Below are 19240 nucleotides of genomic sequence, written 5' to 3'. Positions count from 1 at the left end.
ATTATACCACCAATAAAGTGTTTTATTTACACACTCTTTCCATATGTTAAAAAAGTACTAAAAACCAAGAGTTAGTAACTATTTTAAAACAGCGACTACAGTTTTATTTTGAAATGACAATCCGGAAGTTGCCAGTTTTTTTTTTGCCAGTGTGCTTGACAGCGCGCCCCGAGGCCAGCCTTTGTCAGGTTTCAGCAGGGGGACGTAGCCTCTCCTCTTCTCTGGGCGGTTCCAGTCTGAAAGAGACGTTTACGGAGAAAGCTCCCCAACAAAACTATCAGCGCAGACACAAACATGGCGCCTGCCTCCGCCAACAACTTCAGATGAAAGTGTGGCGAAGGAGAAGTGCAGCAAAGTTTCACAGGAGGATTTACGAAGTGCCCTTTTTCCGCGCGTCTTCCAGGTCTGACCTGTTTCTCGCAAATAGAAATACGGAGCATATCAAGCGGGTAAAAACAGCAAGTTGCCTTCATGTCAACATTGTCTCGGGCTGCAGTGTAAACAGCTGGTAAGTGGAGCATATATTTTTTTTGAATATAAAGATACAGGAGACCAAGCAGAGTTACTTAGAAACAGTATTGTAACTATTTCAGATGTCTTTATCTGTTCTTAAGTAAGCTCCTGCGCTAAAATTACATTTTGCTGGTGTTAAGCTGCTGCGGTGTGTTTCCACACTTTCCACCGTGTGTGTATGTGTGTGTGTGCGCGCGCGCGCGCGTGTGTGTGTGTGTGTGTGTGTGTGTGTGTGTGTTATCCAACCGCGCAAAGAGAGACAGGCAGCCACGTATCACTGGTTTGATCACAGGAGGACTTGTCTTTTGTTTTTATCCGCGGTGATGTGTATTTCCTGCACGAAAGCTGACCTAGTTATGGGTGGGATGCAACAGTTGGGAATACAGCAGCACCCCCCCCCTTCCTACTTTTTCCTCCTCCTCCTCTGCTTGTGAGTTCCTGGCCCTCTTTGACGCCAGATAATCAGACTCTGCTCTCCTGGAGCCTGCCTAGCCTTGCAGGTGTCTGCTCCAGCACACACACACACACACTCACAGTTTCCTGTTGAAAATCAAGCATATATTTAAAATTCAAGACTTCAGCAGGGGGGATTTTTCTCACTCTAAGCCAAGGATGGGGCAACTTTGGTCACAGCAAGGGGCCACATTCATTTAATTCTCACTGCCAGAGGGCCAAATTGTAGGATAGAAAAACGATTACAGTGAATTATGTCTCAAATTTAACTCAACATACGCCAGTGATCAAATATTATTACGCACATATTTCTGGTTTTCATGAATTCGTGTCAGGTTTTGTCAAGTTTTCTTCATGTTTCCAATTAATTGACCTGAGGGCCACATTGAGGCTTGATGGGGGCCGCCCCGCTCTAAGCTATCCCCAAGATAAGGAACTTGTAACCTGACTTGTTCCTGGGCTTGTGGACTCACTCTCTCTGCATCTGTATGACCGTGACCCTGAGGACAAAGAGCCGTGTAACATACCTCTGCTGTTTTGTTTTATGGCCCCCGTGTGGAGGGAGCTTTAATGCCATTGAATTCGACGCCAAGGTGCTCGCATATCTACACCTCAGCACTTGACTGTTTGCCAGCCAGCAGCAAGTCTAGCCCTCCGGTGCTGCAGAGCACTCCGCTTCCCATCAGCGTTTTTCGGTGAATCATGGCATGCATGTGATGTTCCTGTTATGGCAGCCGTGGCACAAGTCCCAGCAGAGCCAAGGATGGCACTTCCTCTTCTACTGTACTCATTACAGTTTCAACGAGGCGTTATGCCGACTGAGACCGGAGTCAGGCTGTAGCAGAACAATCACGACTTGTGGAGGGAGTAAATGGTTGGAATAGCTTTTGCAGAGTTGCAGGAAATGAACCACTGACATGTGGAAACACAGAAGAAAAATCTCTCTCTTGACCTTGGCGTGGCCTGACGGCGGCTGGAAAAGGGGAGTGGAGCGAATGTTGCCTCTCGCTGACTGCTTCTGGTGGGCAGGTATAAAGTAGGTCATTGCTGCGCTGTGGCTTGGGTACATTGAACTTGCACTTTGTCACCAGGGCTGGCCGTCCAAAGGCTCTGTCAGGTGACCGAGGAAAGGAAAAAGTTTGCAGGGACAGGCTGTGGAAGGACTCGGTGGTTTCCTCTGCAAAGTCAAATTGGAATCTGATGAGTGTGAGGTATAACTTAGTAATATATATGTGTGTGTTTTCTTACCTTTTAGACTGGTCGGTTCGTCTGAATTTGAATTTCTGTTTAACCGACTTGGAAATTAGTTACCTAGGAACATCCCTCCCTCATCTTTTTGCAGCTGGCTGCTGCTGCTGCTGGAGACTGAGCCTGGCCTGGTTCATCCTGATAATATGGAAATTGCAATTAATTGGGCAGCTCTTCTTCAACCCCTCCTTTCAGAAGTTAAAGTTCACTGCACTTCCGCTATACTTCCAGTTGTAAGATTGCAACTGGACCCGAAACAACAACGAAGATTTTACTCGTCACAAATGTCACTTTTCTCCAGTAATATTTATTTGCTTTATATATTTTAGTGACTTTATGTGAGGTCAGGATTCATTAACATAACAGCATCCCTTTGGCTGCTAGGGAGTTATTGTCTAGCTCAAGGCAAGCCAATTTTTCTTTCCGCCATTGTTACAATTATTATTTTGCCAAACTATCCTGAAACACTTGAGTGGGGTTGCATTGTTAATCTCCTGTTTGCATAACTGAAAACATATTAACTTGAGGAAGTCAATTTCAGCCAAAAGAATCTTGTAACCCGGCCAGAAACCCTCTCAGATAACCTATTTCTTTTCTCTGACCCTTGTACTTTGGTTCACTTTAGATGTCTCCCCACCCCCCCCCCCCCCCCCCCAGTACAGGCCTGAGTCCACGCTGGTTTAGTCCCAGCTGGGCAGTAAGGGCAATGAGTTTGCCCTCGCTCCCTTCTCCTCGGAGTGGAAAGAATGCTCTCTGTCTGCCGGGCTGTCACGCTCCAGGAGGGAGGCAGTCTTGTGACGTTTCTGCCGAGCCTAGCCCCGCTGCCCTGAGCTGCCTCTCATCGTCAAACCAACGCGCAGGAGGTCACGTTTGGTGGGAACCCTTAACTGTCTTCGCCCTACTTTCTTGTCAGATTGCGGGAAGCATGACCTACCTGTTGCCGCTGGCTGTGCAGGAAACGGTTGTATTTTTTTTTTTTTGACACAGTTCAGCAAACACTCACAGTGTGTCACACTCTCTTGTGAGCACACCTGCCTCTTAAATCACATGCTCAGGTCTTTGCAAAGTGTAACTATGGACCCACAGAGAGCCAGGAAGGAAAAACCGGAATTTTTTTTTCTCGCTTCAGTCATTAGGATGTGTGCCACTTTTCATGTATCGGGTTGTATTCAGTGGTTGGTTTTGGTTTCTTTGATGTAATATTGGCAAACCATTAACAGTTGATGTCTGTTATCGTGCAGAAACAGTCAGTGAGTTATGAAAATTACACATCAACTAAATATCACAAACATTTGCTGTGTACACCCTCTAACTATTACAGTATTTCACTGCTTCCTGATTGAGCAGTAATTGAAAATACAACACAAAGATAAAATCCCTGGGGATCATTTAAAATTAAAACAACGTATTGAAAACAAATGAGCTGGCGTTACGCAACAGCTAACCCTCACATTGAACCACTTTGAAGCTAACACTACCTTTAACTGTAGAATATAATGACAACAATAATAACTTTATTAGAGACAACAAAACATGCGAGCGCAAATAAACACAACAACAAAACCACGAGAACAACGCAACCCATGGAAGGGACAGCCAACCAATAACAACACCCCAACACTAAAAGAACCCAAACGAAAACCCTGACCAACATCAACATAATAACTCAACAGATACCTAAATTAATTCTAAAATATCAGCATTCATGTGTTTAAGCCTTGAAGCAAAACAACAACAAAAACCCGCTGATTGAAAAATGATTGAATGCCAACGTTAGCTGTTGTTCATCGGTATCTAAAGAGTCGTCAAAAATGTCAATGTCATAATGTTCCTCTCTTCAGTTGGTCATAAAGTTGGTACTCACTTAGTGAAATGATAACTATTTGTCAGATTCCCAATGTTTGAACCCTTAAAACCAAGATTACAACATCCGTTTGATGCCGGCTTTAAGCCTCCCGACCTGTTTGATTGACTGGTGTGGCTTTAGATTAGGCATTCAGTGTTCCATTTAATATCAAGCAAACAAACAATGAAGTATTGTCCCTGAAAACACATCTGTTCATTGAATACGATTCATTAGTTTCACCTGTGGTATGACATACATGGCCGTTTACTTAAGCAGAACAGCAACAACAAACCTGATCTGCTGTGACTGTTACCAGTGACATGGCAGCTAGATACCTATTAGATCGAACTGTGTCAATAGCTAATGTCTGTATCTTGTTGAAATCCAACTTAGCGTATTTCCTGTGTTTAAAAAAAAAAAATGTTGAAGAGTGAGAGATTTGTTGTTTTGCCAGGCTGATCTGAAGCTAAACTGCAGACAGAGTGAAAGCTCCACCTCCAACAAACTCTGGAGAGCAAGACCTGTTTGACATAAGCGTTCCTCTTTTTATCAACAATAACACAAAAAAGTATCCCCCCCCCCCCCCCTTATTGTCTTGTAAACAGAAGTCTGATGTAGCTCCTCCACCAAGTTTGGCTGTTGGTTTCATCACAACACATTGTTAAGATTAATTAGCACGGGGGAGGTATTTACAGACCACATTCACACACGCTGTCGTTCGCGGCATATGAATTCAATCAAGCGGCAACCGAGCTGACTGTAATCGGAGCTCATCTCCACCGCGAGCCCACGCTCCAACCGAGAGTCCGAGAGCAAGCACACTTTCCTAGGTGCCTTGTAAAACAGGGGTTTTCGTCACCTCGTTGGCACCTTCCACTCAGTCTGGCCTTCGCCGCTGACAGCATGCTGTGATGACAGGTGGCGGGGAAGGCCACTTTGCTCCTCAGATCCTCCAAAGCCCACACTTACAGAGTGGCACTTGAGGTAGACACACTGGGGCTGCAGAAACCAACCCAAACGCGGTCACAGCTGAAATCAAATGACTTTTCTTTGATGGATTTTTTTTTTACGTGAGCAAGTTTACCTGACTGATTTAAAATGCACTTAAGAAGCCCTGCAGGAAGGAAAAATGAGTTATTAGTACCTGCACAGAAACTCGTATCTGAAAAAGAGGGGTTTGTGTGTAGGATTAGCCTGTTCTATTTATAACCGTGGGTCAGCTGGCTTTCTAGTAGTATTCCTGCATCTGTACACACACACACACACTCGCGTCATTGCTTTTTATTCTCATTTGTACTGTCCATGTTACTATACGTGATGTTTGTGTATGTCACTCTCAGCTGCTGTTTCAGACGAGCTGTGAGTGGACGTGCATGGCAGAGCTCCTGCTGAAATAATATAGCTCTGTCTGTTGTCCAGCGTTACACACACACACACACACACACACAAACAGCTACACTTTTGCATGCGCTCACACGCACGCAGGCAGGCTCTTTCACCCCTGGGGAACGAGCCTCCAGGCTCTTTTGTGTGACCGGGGTGAGATCATTGTGGGGGCAGAACGTGGGGGGATGGAGGAAGGGGTTTCGCTCTTGTGCGCTTTAATAGTAGAATCTCTTTCTTGTCTTTATCGCTTTTGAATGTGGAACGGAATCGAACAAACATCATTTGGTATTAAGGCACGCAAATCGCAGGACCTCCTTTAACCCTTCATTTATTAAGGACAGCCGGATTTTTCCCTCCTCCCTCTGGGCTTGTTTGGCTGCAACCTTTTTGGCACATTTGCAAGCAAGTTCAGACCAGTGCCCCCATCGAGGAACAAGATTTTCCAGTCCACTAAATTTAGGGGCCTCAAGGAATGACCCACCCAGGATTTTGCAACAAAATGTGATCACAAATTGAATTTTAGATCTCCAGTTAAGTCCTGTTCTCTGAAAAAGTAACATGTTTAAAGCTTAAATCCAACTATCCTGTATTTGTACATTTTCATAAAGTAATAAGCGTGGCTTGTGTTGATTTCTCAGTTGATCTGCAGGCAAGGAAATGTTAATAAAACCTCAGAAAGAATAGGCTGTACTAGTACTGGATGTAATAATTGATAACTTGTTGTTGTTTCTTAGTACAGCTCCACATGAGTGTCCCTCACTGCCTCAGCTTTGAAGATTGCAAAAAGCAATTGTTGTCACTTCTAATCCACTACTCCTACTACACACATCTGAAAAGTAAATGTCTGCTTGACTGGATCCAAAAGTCCTGCCGCCTTCAGCTTCATAAACTCGAGTCTAAATCAGGATGCAGGACTCGAGGTTGTGTTTACAGCTCACGCAGAAGCCCTGGATTATTAGGAAGTGGGATTTTGTTTTTAACCACCTGAAGTCATTTGTGAAGAGCATTAGCACGTTGGAGCGTCTGTTGTGGTGGAGGGAAAAACCAGCTTTGAATCGAGGTCTCACTTTGGAGGCCTGTCAACAAAGGGAGGGAATGTGAAACTAAAACAGTTGTCACTGAGTCATACTATGTGTCGTTGTTATTTTTTAGATAGTGCTTTCACATTTGCAGAAAACCCCTGATATTTTCAGGAGGGATATATGGGGAGGGGGGAGTGACGTTTATATTCTGTGTCCTGCTGCATGGAGCATAGAGTGTGTGCACTTGACCGCTACTTAATTAAACGGCTGCATTACGTTTCTGTTCATCAGTATGTTGTTCTCCGCTCTTCTGTTGATAGTTTGATTCTGTTGAACTACATGTAGCATTGATATAAAGGCAAATATTCTCATTATAGCATCGTGTAGCCGACTCTGCTATTACACTATATCCACAAATTTGTTTTTGACGCCATGTCTTATCTCAGGAGACCCCCCCCTCCTCCTGAAGTTCTCAATATATTTTCAGGAGTGCGTAATGTAAAAACGGCTCTAGTCGTACCATATGCTGTTATTTTCAGAGTGAGTTGGACATGCTGACCGTGCTGGTCACCAACATGCCCCGCAATAGTGAAAGGAGCTCTTCAGGAATAGAAATGCTGATTTAATGATTACAGGAATGCATACAGTGTCCCTTTTATGTTTCTATTTGATTGATTTAAAGTTCTTAGAAGGACGTTTTGTGAACGTTGAGGCGTCGTTGGGGTTCATAAGATTCAGTTTGAGTCAGAAAAGTGCAATGTGGTTAAACTACTCCATCACTATGAGGAAACATCACTTAATGACACAGTCTGCATTTGTTTTGGGCAGCAAATTCAATCCAGCATGAATTAAGTTATGTTACTTTTGTGTAAGAATAATATTTTTTAAAAAGCAGTATCCCCATTAAAAAAAAAAAAAAAAGAACTTGCTAATTATTTGCAAAAAAAAACATAGGCAATGGCCTAACATAGGTATTTAATTTTAAAGGAAAAATGGCTGCTACTTTCAAATTATTTCAGATTTTATTAACAGTTATACATGCAGTTCAATCATTCTTGGGCACAACATGACCCCTTAAAATGTGTTTAAGGGGTCAAAATAACAGCTCAAAAACCCCCCAAATATTCCATCGCTCACAATTTATGACCACTAAAAGCATATACACAAATGTATTTGACCAGCTGTGACCTTTAAATGTTTAAAAAAAAGTAACTTTTTGTTCTAATCAGTTACCAACATAGCACTAGCTTACCATAATATAATCATCAGGCCAAGTCTCTAAGAGCTGACAAAATAAAAGTCTGATCTTATTACATGGAACTCGTTACGTGGATAACTTAATTTGTAAGCTACATTAAAACTGAAAGAGCCGAATAGACAGTGTCCACATCAAGGCCAAAGCTGTAAGCATTCATAGCTACAAGGAAGTCAAGAGCTAGTTTCAGAGTCACCGGTCAGTTTACGTGTCCTCTGAAGCCACCAAGTATTTTGATCATGACTGGTAGTGACCCTAGTCTCCGAGTGCAGCCCAGACAAAGAGCACGACACTGGATGAGCGGGGCTCTGGAGTAACAGAGGAACAGGTTTTTTTTTACATGGGGAGGGAGGTGCAGAGCACAACCTTCAGAGACCGGAGCTCAGGTTTCAACACTCGACTTAATACAGTGGATATTCAACAGACTGGTTTTGCATGCCAGTTTGACTCAGTCATTTCTTGATCCTACAAGCTGCACTATTTTTGCCCTGAGGCTTAAAAGTCCCTACATATTTTTTTTCTACTTGTTGTCACATGTGCAGAACAAGAAAGACAGAAAATCCTAAATGGACTCTTTCCGTCTGTTTACAAAAGCTAAAGCTTTCAGCCTAATCAGCTGTCAACACCGGCGCCGTTTATGGCCACGTCCATGTTTTATTTGCTCACCAGACATAAAACTAGACAATAAAAAGCAGTTTCTTCCATTTTACATCCAAAACTCAGACAGTGGATTTTATTTGGACGAGGCTGACTACAGCGAGCGAGTCAGCTACACATAATGTACCCTTGAAAGACTTGGAGATCAATTTCCTCCGGTGAAGGTAACACTAGTCGCAGCTCAGGGTCGCCCTGCTTGGCATTGTTGGGACGGGGTTGCCACGGCAGCAGCAATGTTTGTCTATCATAGGGTGTCACAAAGAGTATGGTTGGGTTATGGAACTGATACAAATGGCGTCCACTCTTCAAATATGTGTGTATTCAGCCTTGCAGGGAAATATCATGACTCAATCCAGTAGTATCAGTGTTTGGTGTTGGTTTGCTTCCTAAATATAGTATAGGTATATCTTTTAAGAGCAGCGTGTGGTTTTAAGTGACAGTTCTCTTATTATTGTAAAAAAGCAATAAAGCATATCTAATCAAGGTGAGATATAAAACCTTTACTGTCACATATCCAAAGCAGTTATTGCAGTATTAATGTCATATATCTCACATTTTGATTAGAACAGGAAATAATGTGACCTCACTGACATACGGCTTCTTTAAAGTGTTGATCCCTAAAGTATCATTAATCTTCATTCTGAGTCAAACTAGCCTGCAAAGCTGTATTCACATGTAACCAGACCCTTCATGTGGAGTATGCTTCTGCACAATCAGACCACATGTATTAGGGTTTTTATTTTTTTATTTTTTAGCATGATCATTTGCATCATGAAAAAGTGTATAAGGGAAGTCACCATCATATTTTACTAAGTTTTAATGACACTTTTTGTGCTGATCTGTGCCCGTGCTGTCAGGAAACTGTGACTCACAGCCTTGATGCTTTAGCGCCACAGTAACTATTTCAAAGTTTAAAATACACATGTTGTTCAGTAGATGTTTTATTTCCTGTAGGCTGTAGTTGTACATGAATCACTTGGAGGTACTCCACTTTTGATGTTATGTTTAAAAATAAATAGAAAATATTTTTTTTTCCCCTCATATTTCCTGTCGCTGTGAAATGTCACTTCTTTTCCTCAGGCAGTCTTTTACTTTATAACTTGTGAGAACTTGCCTAATTCCTCCTAGTCTTTTAAAGCAGCTATAACTAATATTTTGATATTAACAATGGATGAAATAACTGTGCGTAATGTGAAAGGGATTACACCGAGTATTATCAGATGACTAAGCTTTCCCCTCTTAGCTTCGTAGCATTTTTTCAGTTTATTGTTTTGTTATTCTCTATCAGTTCAGCATGAGAGTATGTGTCGTCGTCGTCGTCGTCGTCGTCCCCCCCCCCCCCCCCCCCCCCGTTGTAGCAGATAGCTTTTTTTCATCAAATCTTTAAAAACCTAAACTATTATGTATGTCCAGCAACAAAATTAAGAGTCAGATGGGAGTCCCATCCCTCGGGAGTTGAAAGAGACCAAAGACTGAAAGAAAGAGGAGTACAAATATTGTTAAATATTGTCTGTCAAGAGGGAAGAAAAATGGCTCCAAATGGATGCTAATGTCCCAACATGTCTGCTAAATGTGTAAACAAGCGGCTGTTTGCTCAATTAATGCAGTTCAGTAAGCTGTACTTGTTACTCTTTTATGACATTGGTTAAGCATGTGTAAGGGCCATGTCATGTGTGTGAGGTCATTTCAGGTCATCATTTTGAGGCCAAGGAGAAATACTGAACAAAGTGTAATGAAAAGCTAGGATTCCACCTCAGTTACATGACGTGTGGTGTTTTCGCACATGCACAAGACTCCTTAACTTTCAGTAATTTTCTGGGTGAGCTGCATGCGTGAACACAAACAGCAGGACTTTTCACTCAGATTTTTTAGAAGATGTGTGAACGCGACAGGAAATATTCAAGAAAATTCACTGTGAGCGACCTGCATGGCTGTCTGTTTTAAACAGTGATTTTAATTCTGTTCTGATGTTGCAATGCTTTTTTAATGAACTTGATATTTGGCAAAGAAACTAAATACAGATGTGAACTCTTACTCTACACGGAGAGATGATCCAGTCCCTGGTTCAACCATCAGACTACATCACTCAAGGACACTTTTAATAACGTGGTTTGTTTTGCAGATAAAGTCTTCAACTGCATTTTGCTCTTGAATAAGGGTTTCACCACTGACATGTTACCATGGATACAGACAGAGCAATATGTCCTAACGTTGCTTCATGAGTCTCTATTGCTGTCGTACATGCTCATAAAGAAAGGGCTCATTTCTAAAGGACTGGGACAGATATTAGTCATTGTGTTGTGACAAGCCACATCTGGTATAATTTGGGCTTTTAAAGAAGGACATAAGTTACAGTGACATTCACAAGAAAGAATTCATGTCCTACTTTGGGAGGAACATTAAACAGAGGAGATTCATAAAGCTGGTCTCCTCTTAAGAAGTCAAATGTATTCACACAAAACAAATAGAGATGTGACAGATCAAGTGCAAACCTATCCCGTCTCTTTCATCCTTTGTTACTGGAACAGCTGACCCTCTTGACAGAAGTAGGAAGGACCTGCTAATCCCTCCTTTTTCCATGGATGCACCTTAATGGCCCTTTTTTGTTTGTGGAAACTCAAAGTCATTTTAGTCTTTGCTCGGATAATGTGACATATAACTGTATTGTTTTCGCTGCCGGAGGCATTGTTTTGATGAAGTGACGCTCTCTACCCCCTCGGTTTGAGTGCTTTTCCGACATTGTTTTAAAGAGGAATGAAAAAATGGGGCCATATTCTGGGCAGAAGTCCAGCTACATACTTCAAAGGCACCTGTGAAGAGTATAGGGCTGGCAGTATACTTAAAATGAATCCATTTTGGCTTGTTCACATGGGCAAAATACCAAATGTATTCCTAAAAGCAGGGCTAGGTGTCTAGTTGAATGAGATATGGGTGGCGGCTATGCCTGTGTTGTCTGAAATTGGGTACTATTCTGATCTATTAATGTGCCTTGTCTTGCATCATGACATCATCTTTCCTACCTGTGGTTGTCAACTTGAAGAGTATGGAAGTCCAGAGCTGAAATGAAAAACTACAATGCAGAGTGTTTATCTGCGTCTTTAAGTCCAGAGCTGTCTGTAGCCTTACAAAGAGGCTTTTCCCCCCTCCTGCTACAGCTGACTCACCACTGGAAACATTGAACTTCCTGTGTAAGTCGGAACAGCTCTTTGATCGACAATGTGGACATTCAAGGCTTCAAGGTTCTCTTTCTTCTTAGACGACCAGTTGACTCTGTTGTTTTTAGTAGGGCTTATAAATTCCTTTCTTTGGTACAGTAACACTATTTTTGAACAGTGATGTATAGAATATAAATGATAAGCAGCAGTTTTCATATAAAATATATTGTCCCCAAACATGTCTGTGAAGTTTCTTGTTCTAAATCCACTCTGATCCTGTTTATCATGACTGTAAACCCCTCTATTTCAGCCCTGCTCAGAACAGGCTGTTTCCTTGTCTGTAGCTTTAAATGTAAATGAGCTGTGTCTGACCACGCCCCTCTCTGGAGGGGCTTGGGTGGCTTGCTCCATGCCCAATTGTTCACGTTGTGAAAGTAGACTTAGAGGCACAACAAACACCTACCTGCGGGAGTGTCACCCATCTGGGGGAGGGGTTACTGCCCTTTGTGATGTCATAAAGGGAGAATCTCCAAACTGCCTGTTTGAGAACACATTTTCTAAAAAGTGGAGAAGGCAAAAGACAAAAAGGATGAATTTCTGGGAGGTTTGTAGGTGAGCTAGGGACACATGTCAGTGTTAGAAAATCATGGTTAAGTGTATTTTGCATAGTGTGACATTTAATTTGTTACTATCTGATAAAAGCTGGGCTCTTTTTGATAATAGATAAGAGCTCAATATCCAAATACCAGTGCATTTTCAAACAGTAAACTTAAAAATACAAACTAGTATAAATGCCCATGTGCTGGCCTTTTGCAAAGTGTTATTAGCTATACTGTTGTTACAGAATGTACAAGTTATCAGTGTGTCTGCGCTGCATTAAAACATCCCTAAGTTGCGTTATGTTAATGACTACTAAGTTTCGTGCCATGACTAACAAGAAAACAGAACCTCAACTTTTTTTATTATAACTTCCTATGAAAGCCTACTAAAAACGTACAAATATATATATATATATAGAGAGAGAGAGAGAGAGAGTATACATATATTGCAGATCCACTGTTCTATGTCAATTTTTTGCTTCTCAGGTCCAGGTTTTTATGATCATTTATCAAGTGTTTAAAAGACTTTGGTGTCTGTTTGATTTACGCTCTCAGTGGCATTTTTTAACATTCCTCCAGGCCCTTGCTGCTCTCCCTTGGCTCTCTGTAGCTTCCAGTGCTTTAACTCTCCTCACATAGTCGGAGTAGTGCGGTGATATACAATGACAAGACTGTTTGTGCATGTCAACAAATTCAGTCCCTTATGTTTCCCCAGTCTGTGGTGTTTCTCTCTTAAAGGATCCTTTTACTGCCTTGGCCAAAGTATTACTTAGCATTCTGTGTACGCTTGCATGTGTAATGCATCTCACTGTCCTGAGGTAATATGTAAGAGCTTTGCTTTCACTAACACACAGTGTTCTTTCTGGCTAAAGCCTGAAGACAGTGTGTGTTGAAAGCGTTAAGAATAGACTGTTCTTAAAACCATGGTGGTTTTCTACAACTATGGTAGGTCAATACAAGGGTGTGTCGTCAGCGAAACATGAAATCCTCTTCAATCTATAAAACGCCTTTATTCTTCTTACCACCAGGTTCGCCCAGCCATGATTGAGGACAAGGGTCACCGAGTGACCGACTACTTTGTGGTAGCTGGGTTGACGGACAAGTCCACGCCCCTGGAGCAGGACCTGTCAGAGACCAAGTCCGGTGGACCCAAAGCACCCATCACCGACCTGGCTGTCATTAACAGGTCGGCAGGAGAAACAGTACCGGAGGGTTTTACATGCATCGACAGCACCTACAGCGGCCAGCCTGCAAACCTTAATCATGGCAGTCTCAAGAGCCCCGAGCTGTTTCTGTGCTACAAGAGGTGTCGAGGGAAGTCTCCTCTCATTGATATCGGGTGAGTCAGCAGTTTGTAATCTGAAATGTGTGTAGGCCTGCAGCATCAAGGGACTCATTACAAGTGTCCACTGTTTGAATAACATGAAACCAAATTCTTTGTAATGGGGATTAAAAAACTTAACATTGGAGACAGCTTGATGTTCATCATCTAGATTGAGAATTTTATAGCCAGTCATTTAGCTAAAATGGTATTGTGCAATAACCCAGTCAATGAACCCATAAATATTGTTTCTGCTGTTCTCTCCATCATGCTGCACATTCAGAAGCTCAGTTTGTTTTTCTGATAGAAGCAAAAAAAAAAGTTTAACCACAACCACAAAGAAACAAAAGATCCCCAAAGTGTCCCGCGGCAGGGTTATTGTAGCTAGCACGTCAACAGATTGTCCCATGCAATCCTTTTCGATTGTTGATTATGAAATGGCAAAACTTGAACTAAGAGATGAAAGGAAGTAGGTACGTTCCTGCTTCATTCACTGGCATCTGTTGCGTCATGGAGTTCCTCCCTCAGCCGCACCTCTTGGCTTCTCTCCACGGATCCAATTTCCCTGCTTCCTTCTGTTATCGTACACGAGCTGATTCATTTAATGATGTCCTGTTAGCATTAAGCTGCCGCTGCTTGTGAAGCCGTGAGCCAAACTGTTGTCTATGTTATGTGTAGCAGTTAACTCCCTGATGAATAAAACAGAGGCATGGACGCACTAATGCTTTACAAAGGACAATGATGCAACTGCCCGAGGCATTTCCATCCTCCACACCTAAGTCTTCTTCTAAAACCTCATTGTGCCCCCCTCTGACAAACTGGAGTTTCCAGTTACAAGAGACAACAATCTGCTCTCTCTTAGTCCAGTCTTTGTACGATCTAATTAAAACTTGTGTGCTTGAAAACATATTGGCAACACATTGGCCGCATTCCACTTGTTTAGTGATGAATTTGGTTCATTTCATGTGTTATTAATTTGATTTCCTTCTGCTAAATGTAGCTCTAAACTGCAGAAGCCTGCGTGTTTAAACCCCTCATGAAACCCTGCAGACACCAGTGCACTAAGCATAAACAGAAGATCATATGTCAAGTCATGTTTCCTGTAAGAGATTGAGCAATCCTGCTTAGCATGTTAGCAGACATGTGGGTAGGAGGAGAGAGCAGTAAGCTTGCATCCAAGTATTCTCAGTCTTTGTTAAACTTTGTTATTGGATAAAGCACTGAATATGTAAAGCAGTTTGATAAAACTGGTTCCACAAGTTGTTGCTGCAAAGGGAAATAGTATTCCTTCCTGATGGTTCTTTTTCGTTGTAGCTACGGCAAACAATGTCAGAAGTTATTTTTGGCCATGTTGCAACCCCAGTGTCTCTCCTTCCCAATCTGTTCCACTTGCTGGACTTCATTCATTGTGAGATTAAATAAAAAACTACCACCTCCGCTGCCAGTGAAGGCAGCATTCCCAGCCTGGGGCTCCACAGCGTCACAACTCACTGTGCCCATTAGGGACTCACTCACTGTTTTTTTTTTTGTTGCCTAAATGAGAATTTGCTGGCAACTGTCCTCCTGGCCTCTTTAGGTTTGTCCTGCACCCTTTCCAGAATAAATGGAGTGTTTCAGGACCATTGTATCTGCCATGGCTGCCCTGTAGCTTCACAAGATTAAAAAATGTGTTTCTTGGTTTAAAGAGGCCTGCAATCACATCTTTGGCCCCACACACGGCATTGTTCAGATGGAAAGGGCCGTCATGGAGCATGCTGCCATAGAAGTCCTGCAGTCATGCAAAAAAAAAAACCAATCCAACACAGAGAGAAACTGATAGCTTTCCTCATGGCTACTTTTGGCTTGTGTTGGATATGTGCGAGTTTCCTTTACTGTCTGGGATTTGAATGAGTCAGCTGGTAATTATGTCTGAATCACATCTCCCATTGATGACAGGCTTCTCATAGAGGCTTCAAAGGCAAGCTAGAGCTTAAAGAAGAAAGTCAGTGTTGTTGACCGCACACTGGTCGTCCCTGTAAAACAGAGATTATACTCCCCATAGAGCCACAGCTCAGCCTCTCCCGCTTATTGTCTTTCAAGAAAGCACTTCTCGAAAAATAGATTATTCACAGTATGTGTACGTGGCACAGCATTTCTATGCTCATTAAAGCCATGTTTTAAAGGAGCAGCTAAAGCTAATTCTGTGAAAGGCAAAGCTTAACTTTTTAGTTAGTCTTTGTTTTCTGACAAATTGGCAAACTTAAAGCTGTACTAGTCAGAAACACAACTTTTATTGAAAACAGTTCACTTGACCTGGATCTTTTCTCCTCAGCTTTATATGGCAGCTTAAGTATCCTTACACTGTTTTGGTTTCACAGCTTACAACTTCACTTTTTTTATTGGTTCCCACTGCCCTCATCAGCTGTGTTTTCAGCAGTAACTCTATTTAAAAAAAAAAAAAAAAACATGTCCAGCACACAAAAGAAAAATCAACTATTTATCAAAGTGGAGCATTTAGTAGCTAAAGATCCAGATATTTAATTTATTTTATGTTCTAGTTAGGAACTTCCATATGAAAGACATGAACTACGTCATCCTGAGAGAAAAGTGTCTCTGTTCTGTTTGTGTCCTGTTGTCTGCATACTTGGATAAAGAATGTCTCGGGAAATATCTATGGGCAATTTCACATTAGGCACGATTGCTTCCCCTCTCCCCCGCTGGTCTGCGTTCACATTAGTAACATCGTTCAGTGCCCGAGTGCACTTGGGTTTGTACACCTTCTGATACAGCAGGTGGCAGTATGTTTACAAATCAGCCAAAAAGCAGAAAGAAGAAAAAGCAACCATGGCAACCACTCACAGACTGAATCCATCCTGCAACCTGTGGGATATGAAGATTTCTTTTAAGCAACGGGAGCCGTTTGGAATCACGTCTTGAAGCAATCCACTTCCTCGTTTGAGCACGGTTGCGTCACATTTCCAGCGCAACTTACTCGAGTACACACAGGGATCATGACAGAGACCACCTCCTCAAGCACGCTACCCAAGTACAGGACGAGTACATTTGTGTTCACAGTTCACACTGATCAAATGAAACAGACTTTGGAGTCAAGTGCACTCGGATCTGGGCCCGGGTCCCTAATATCAAACCACCGTAACAGAGAGTAAAAAACTAGATGTAGACATTGTTAGGAAAGAACATGTTCCTTTAACTACTGTTGTGTTAAATTGTTGTAATGCTGAGTTTAATCTAAATTTGCTTCAGACTGTTAAACTCATTAAACATCCATCACGATTTTGGAAAGTCAACCAGCAGCAAACATTCACTACTAGTTCTGTTGCGTTTATTTTTTTCTTATGCACCACATAGAAACTCTAGCCTCTTCCTTTCTTTCTTCTCATTCTCAAACCTGTCATGTGTTGTTGGTATTTGAACATGAATGTTCTCTCTTGTTTTTACTGTGTAAACTGTTGCTTCATCACAATGTGTGTCATTTGACTTTCGGCAGCCAAGAATGTTTAAAATATGAAAGACATGTCTGAGTGCAAAACTGATTCCAGGACTGCGTTCTCTGACACACTCAAACGTCTATGTACGCTTTCAATATGAATTTACACAAGTCATTGCACTGCACTAGCTGCCTTGTTAATGTACAAACTGTTAAATGAGACTCGACTACAGACAGCTGGACAGCCTCAGGTTCTTTCTGCCTTTTCTTCTGCATAATACAGTCTTTGTTCTTGACGGAGAACGAAGCGCATCGTGGTGTCATGCTAAGCTAACACTTTCTCTTGTTTGTCAGGGTGCTGTATGAGGGGAAGGAGCGTCTCATCCAGGGCTGCGAGGTCATCCAAGCCACGCCGTACGGCCGCTGCGCCAACGTCAATAACAGCTCCGCCACCTCGCAGCGCATCTTCATCACGTTCCGCAGAGCGCCGCCTGTCCAGCCCCAGAACTCGCTGGCTGTGACCGACATCTGTGTCATCGTCACCAGCAAGGGAGAGATACCTCCACATACCTTTTGCAAAGTGGAAAAGAACCTCAACTGTGGCATGGTGAGTTAGATTTGTATTCCTTAGCTTACACATTGTCATCATCAGAACATGTTTTAATATCTTCTTTTTTTTTTCCACCTTTAGTGGGGCTCCAGTGTGTTCCTGTGTTACAAGAAATCTGTGTCTGCGTCCAATTCTATCAGTTACAAAGCAGGTAACAGTGCCACAGTTTTCTGCACTTATCTTGATATGAACATTGATAACACCATCTAATGAATTATTTCACATTCATGAAAAAGTAACAAAAATAACCAAGAGTTCATTCAGGCCATTCCCTGTGAAGTGACGGGATGTATTTTGTTTACTGTGCTTAAAAAAATGACCATGAAAGTAAAAAAAAAAAAAAAAAAAGGGAAAAACACTCATGCTAAATCAAACTATGAAATGTCAAGTAGTTATTAAAGTAGGGCAAATATCATTTTTGCCTTTTATAAGATAAGACAGCAGAAGAGAGACAGGAATGTTGGGGAGAGAGAGAGAGAGAGAGAGAGGAACAATGTGCAGCAATGGGCCGAGGTCAGATACAAACCCACAGCTGCTGCGATGAGGACTGTTGCCTCTGTACATGGGGCGCCTGACATAACCGCTAGGCTATCTGGCGCCCCAATTAATGGCATCTTTATCATCATCTTGATATGAGCATTCACAATTAACACACTGCAAAAGTCTGAATTTCAACCGATACAAAAAAAAAAAATTGTAAACAAGCAATGCTTTGTCGCTCGGCATGAGTAAACTGGCCATGTTTCACACCGTTCTGATGCAGTCAGACGAAGCTCAAGCTAGCTACCCTAAGATTAACTGGTGCTGATTTAGTGTTTAAATAATCACACACCCTAGATGTTGTCAACACCCTGTACAGTATGCTTATTCTACAGTGGCTTCAACTCTGTCCTCCTTCATTATAATAATGAGAAGTTAGTCTATAAGACAGTAAAGCACATTTCATTCCAAATGTTTACCTACTTATCATTTTGAATTCAGTGCTCTACTCCTTCTTGCCAACAATTAAATGTTTTTTTTGTACTTATAGGCTTCTATACATGAAAACAACTGCTGTTAAAAAGGCTTGGCAATAACAAGTCCTTTACATGTTATGTCACCTTTAAGAGTGTTGTGATGTATTGATATCAAACATGCTGTGAAGAAAGGCTTTCACAATCGGCCTCGCTTAACGTTCTTTATCTGAATGCTCAGGCGAGCGGCCCCCTCACTGTTTATCTCTGATCCTTTAGTACTTCTTTCTTATTGCAGCTGGCAGCATTTCAGAACCTGTGTGTGACATTTTGACTCACTGACTGCTTCCTTTAAAGCCTGGCCTTTAGACCTAGTCATTGTGCAACATGAATAGCTCTAACATGATCCATGTTCATATAAAATGGTGTATACACACACACACACACACACACACACACACCCTTTCAGACACTCGTGCTAGCTTTATCTTTTTGTTCAGCCTTTTTCCTGAGAGGCTGCTGCTCATTCATCTCAGACAGCTGCACTTCCTGCCACGCCCATTTCTTGTGTCTGCAGTCTCGTGAATGTGTGTTAGCATGTGTGTATCTTGTCTGAAAGCCATCTACCAAACAACAGGTTACAGCGAAGGACAAAACAGTCATTTCCTGAGAATAGTACTACTTGTCATCAAAAAACTGAAAACCTCCACCTCCCTTTTCCAGAGCCTCTTTCATCATTGCAGAGATATAAAGTCGTAACATGTGTATATATATTTAGTTGGACATTGCTACATT

General features: G+C 42.0%; 1 protein-coding gene across 4 annotated transcripts in view; it reads left to right on the top strand.

Moving 5' to 3' along the window:
• Positions 1–317: 317 nt before the first annotated feature.
• Positions 318–19240, top strand: part of dennd4c (DENN/MADD domain containing 4C) — a 34007-nt gene continuing 15084 nt past the window's right edge. For 2 of the 4 annotated variants that reach the window (XM_061031901.1, XM_061031900.1), the window contains exons 1-4: positions 318–508; positions 13163–13473; positions 17237–17489; positions 17574–17643. In XM_061031901.1, the coding sequence (XP_060887884.1) occupies positions 13175–13473; positions 17237–17489; positions 17574–17643 (622 nt within the window). In that variant the 5' untranslated portion in view covers positions 318–508; positions 13163–13174. The remainder of the gene's footprint in view (positions 509–13162; positions 13474–17236; positions 17490–17573; positions 17644–19240) is intronic. The other 2 variants (XM_061031903.1, XM_061031902.1) reach the window with 1 other exon arrangement.

The sequence above is a fragment of the Labrus mixtus genome, chromosome 23 (assembly GCF_963584025.1).
Source record: "Labrus mixtus chromosome 23, fLabMix1.1, whole genome shotgun sequence".
NCBI classification, from domain to species: Eukaryota; Metazoa; Chordata; class Actinopteri; order Labriformes; family Labridae; genus Labrus; species Labrus mixtus.
The sequence above is the reverse complement of the archived record's forward strand: the minus strand, read 5'-3'. Positions and strand labels throughout refer to the sequence as shown.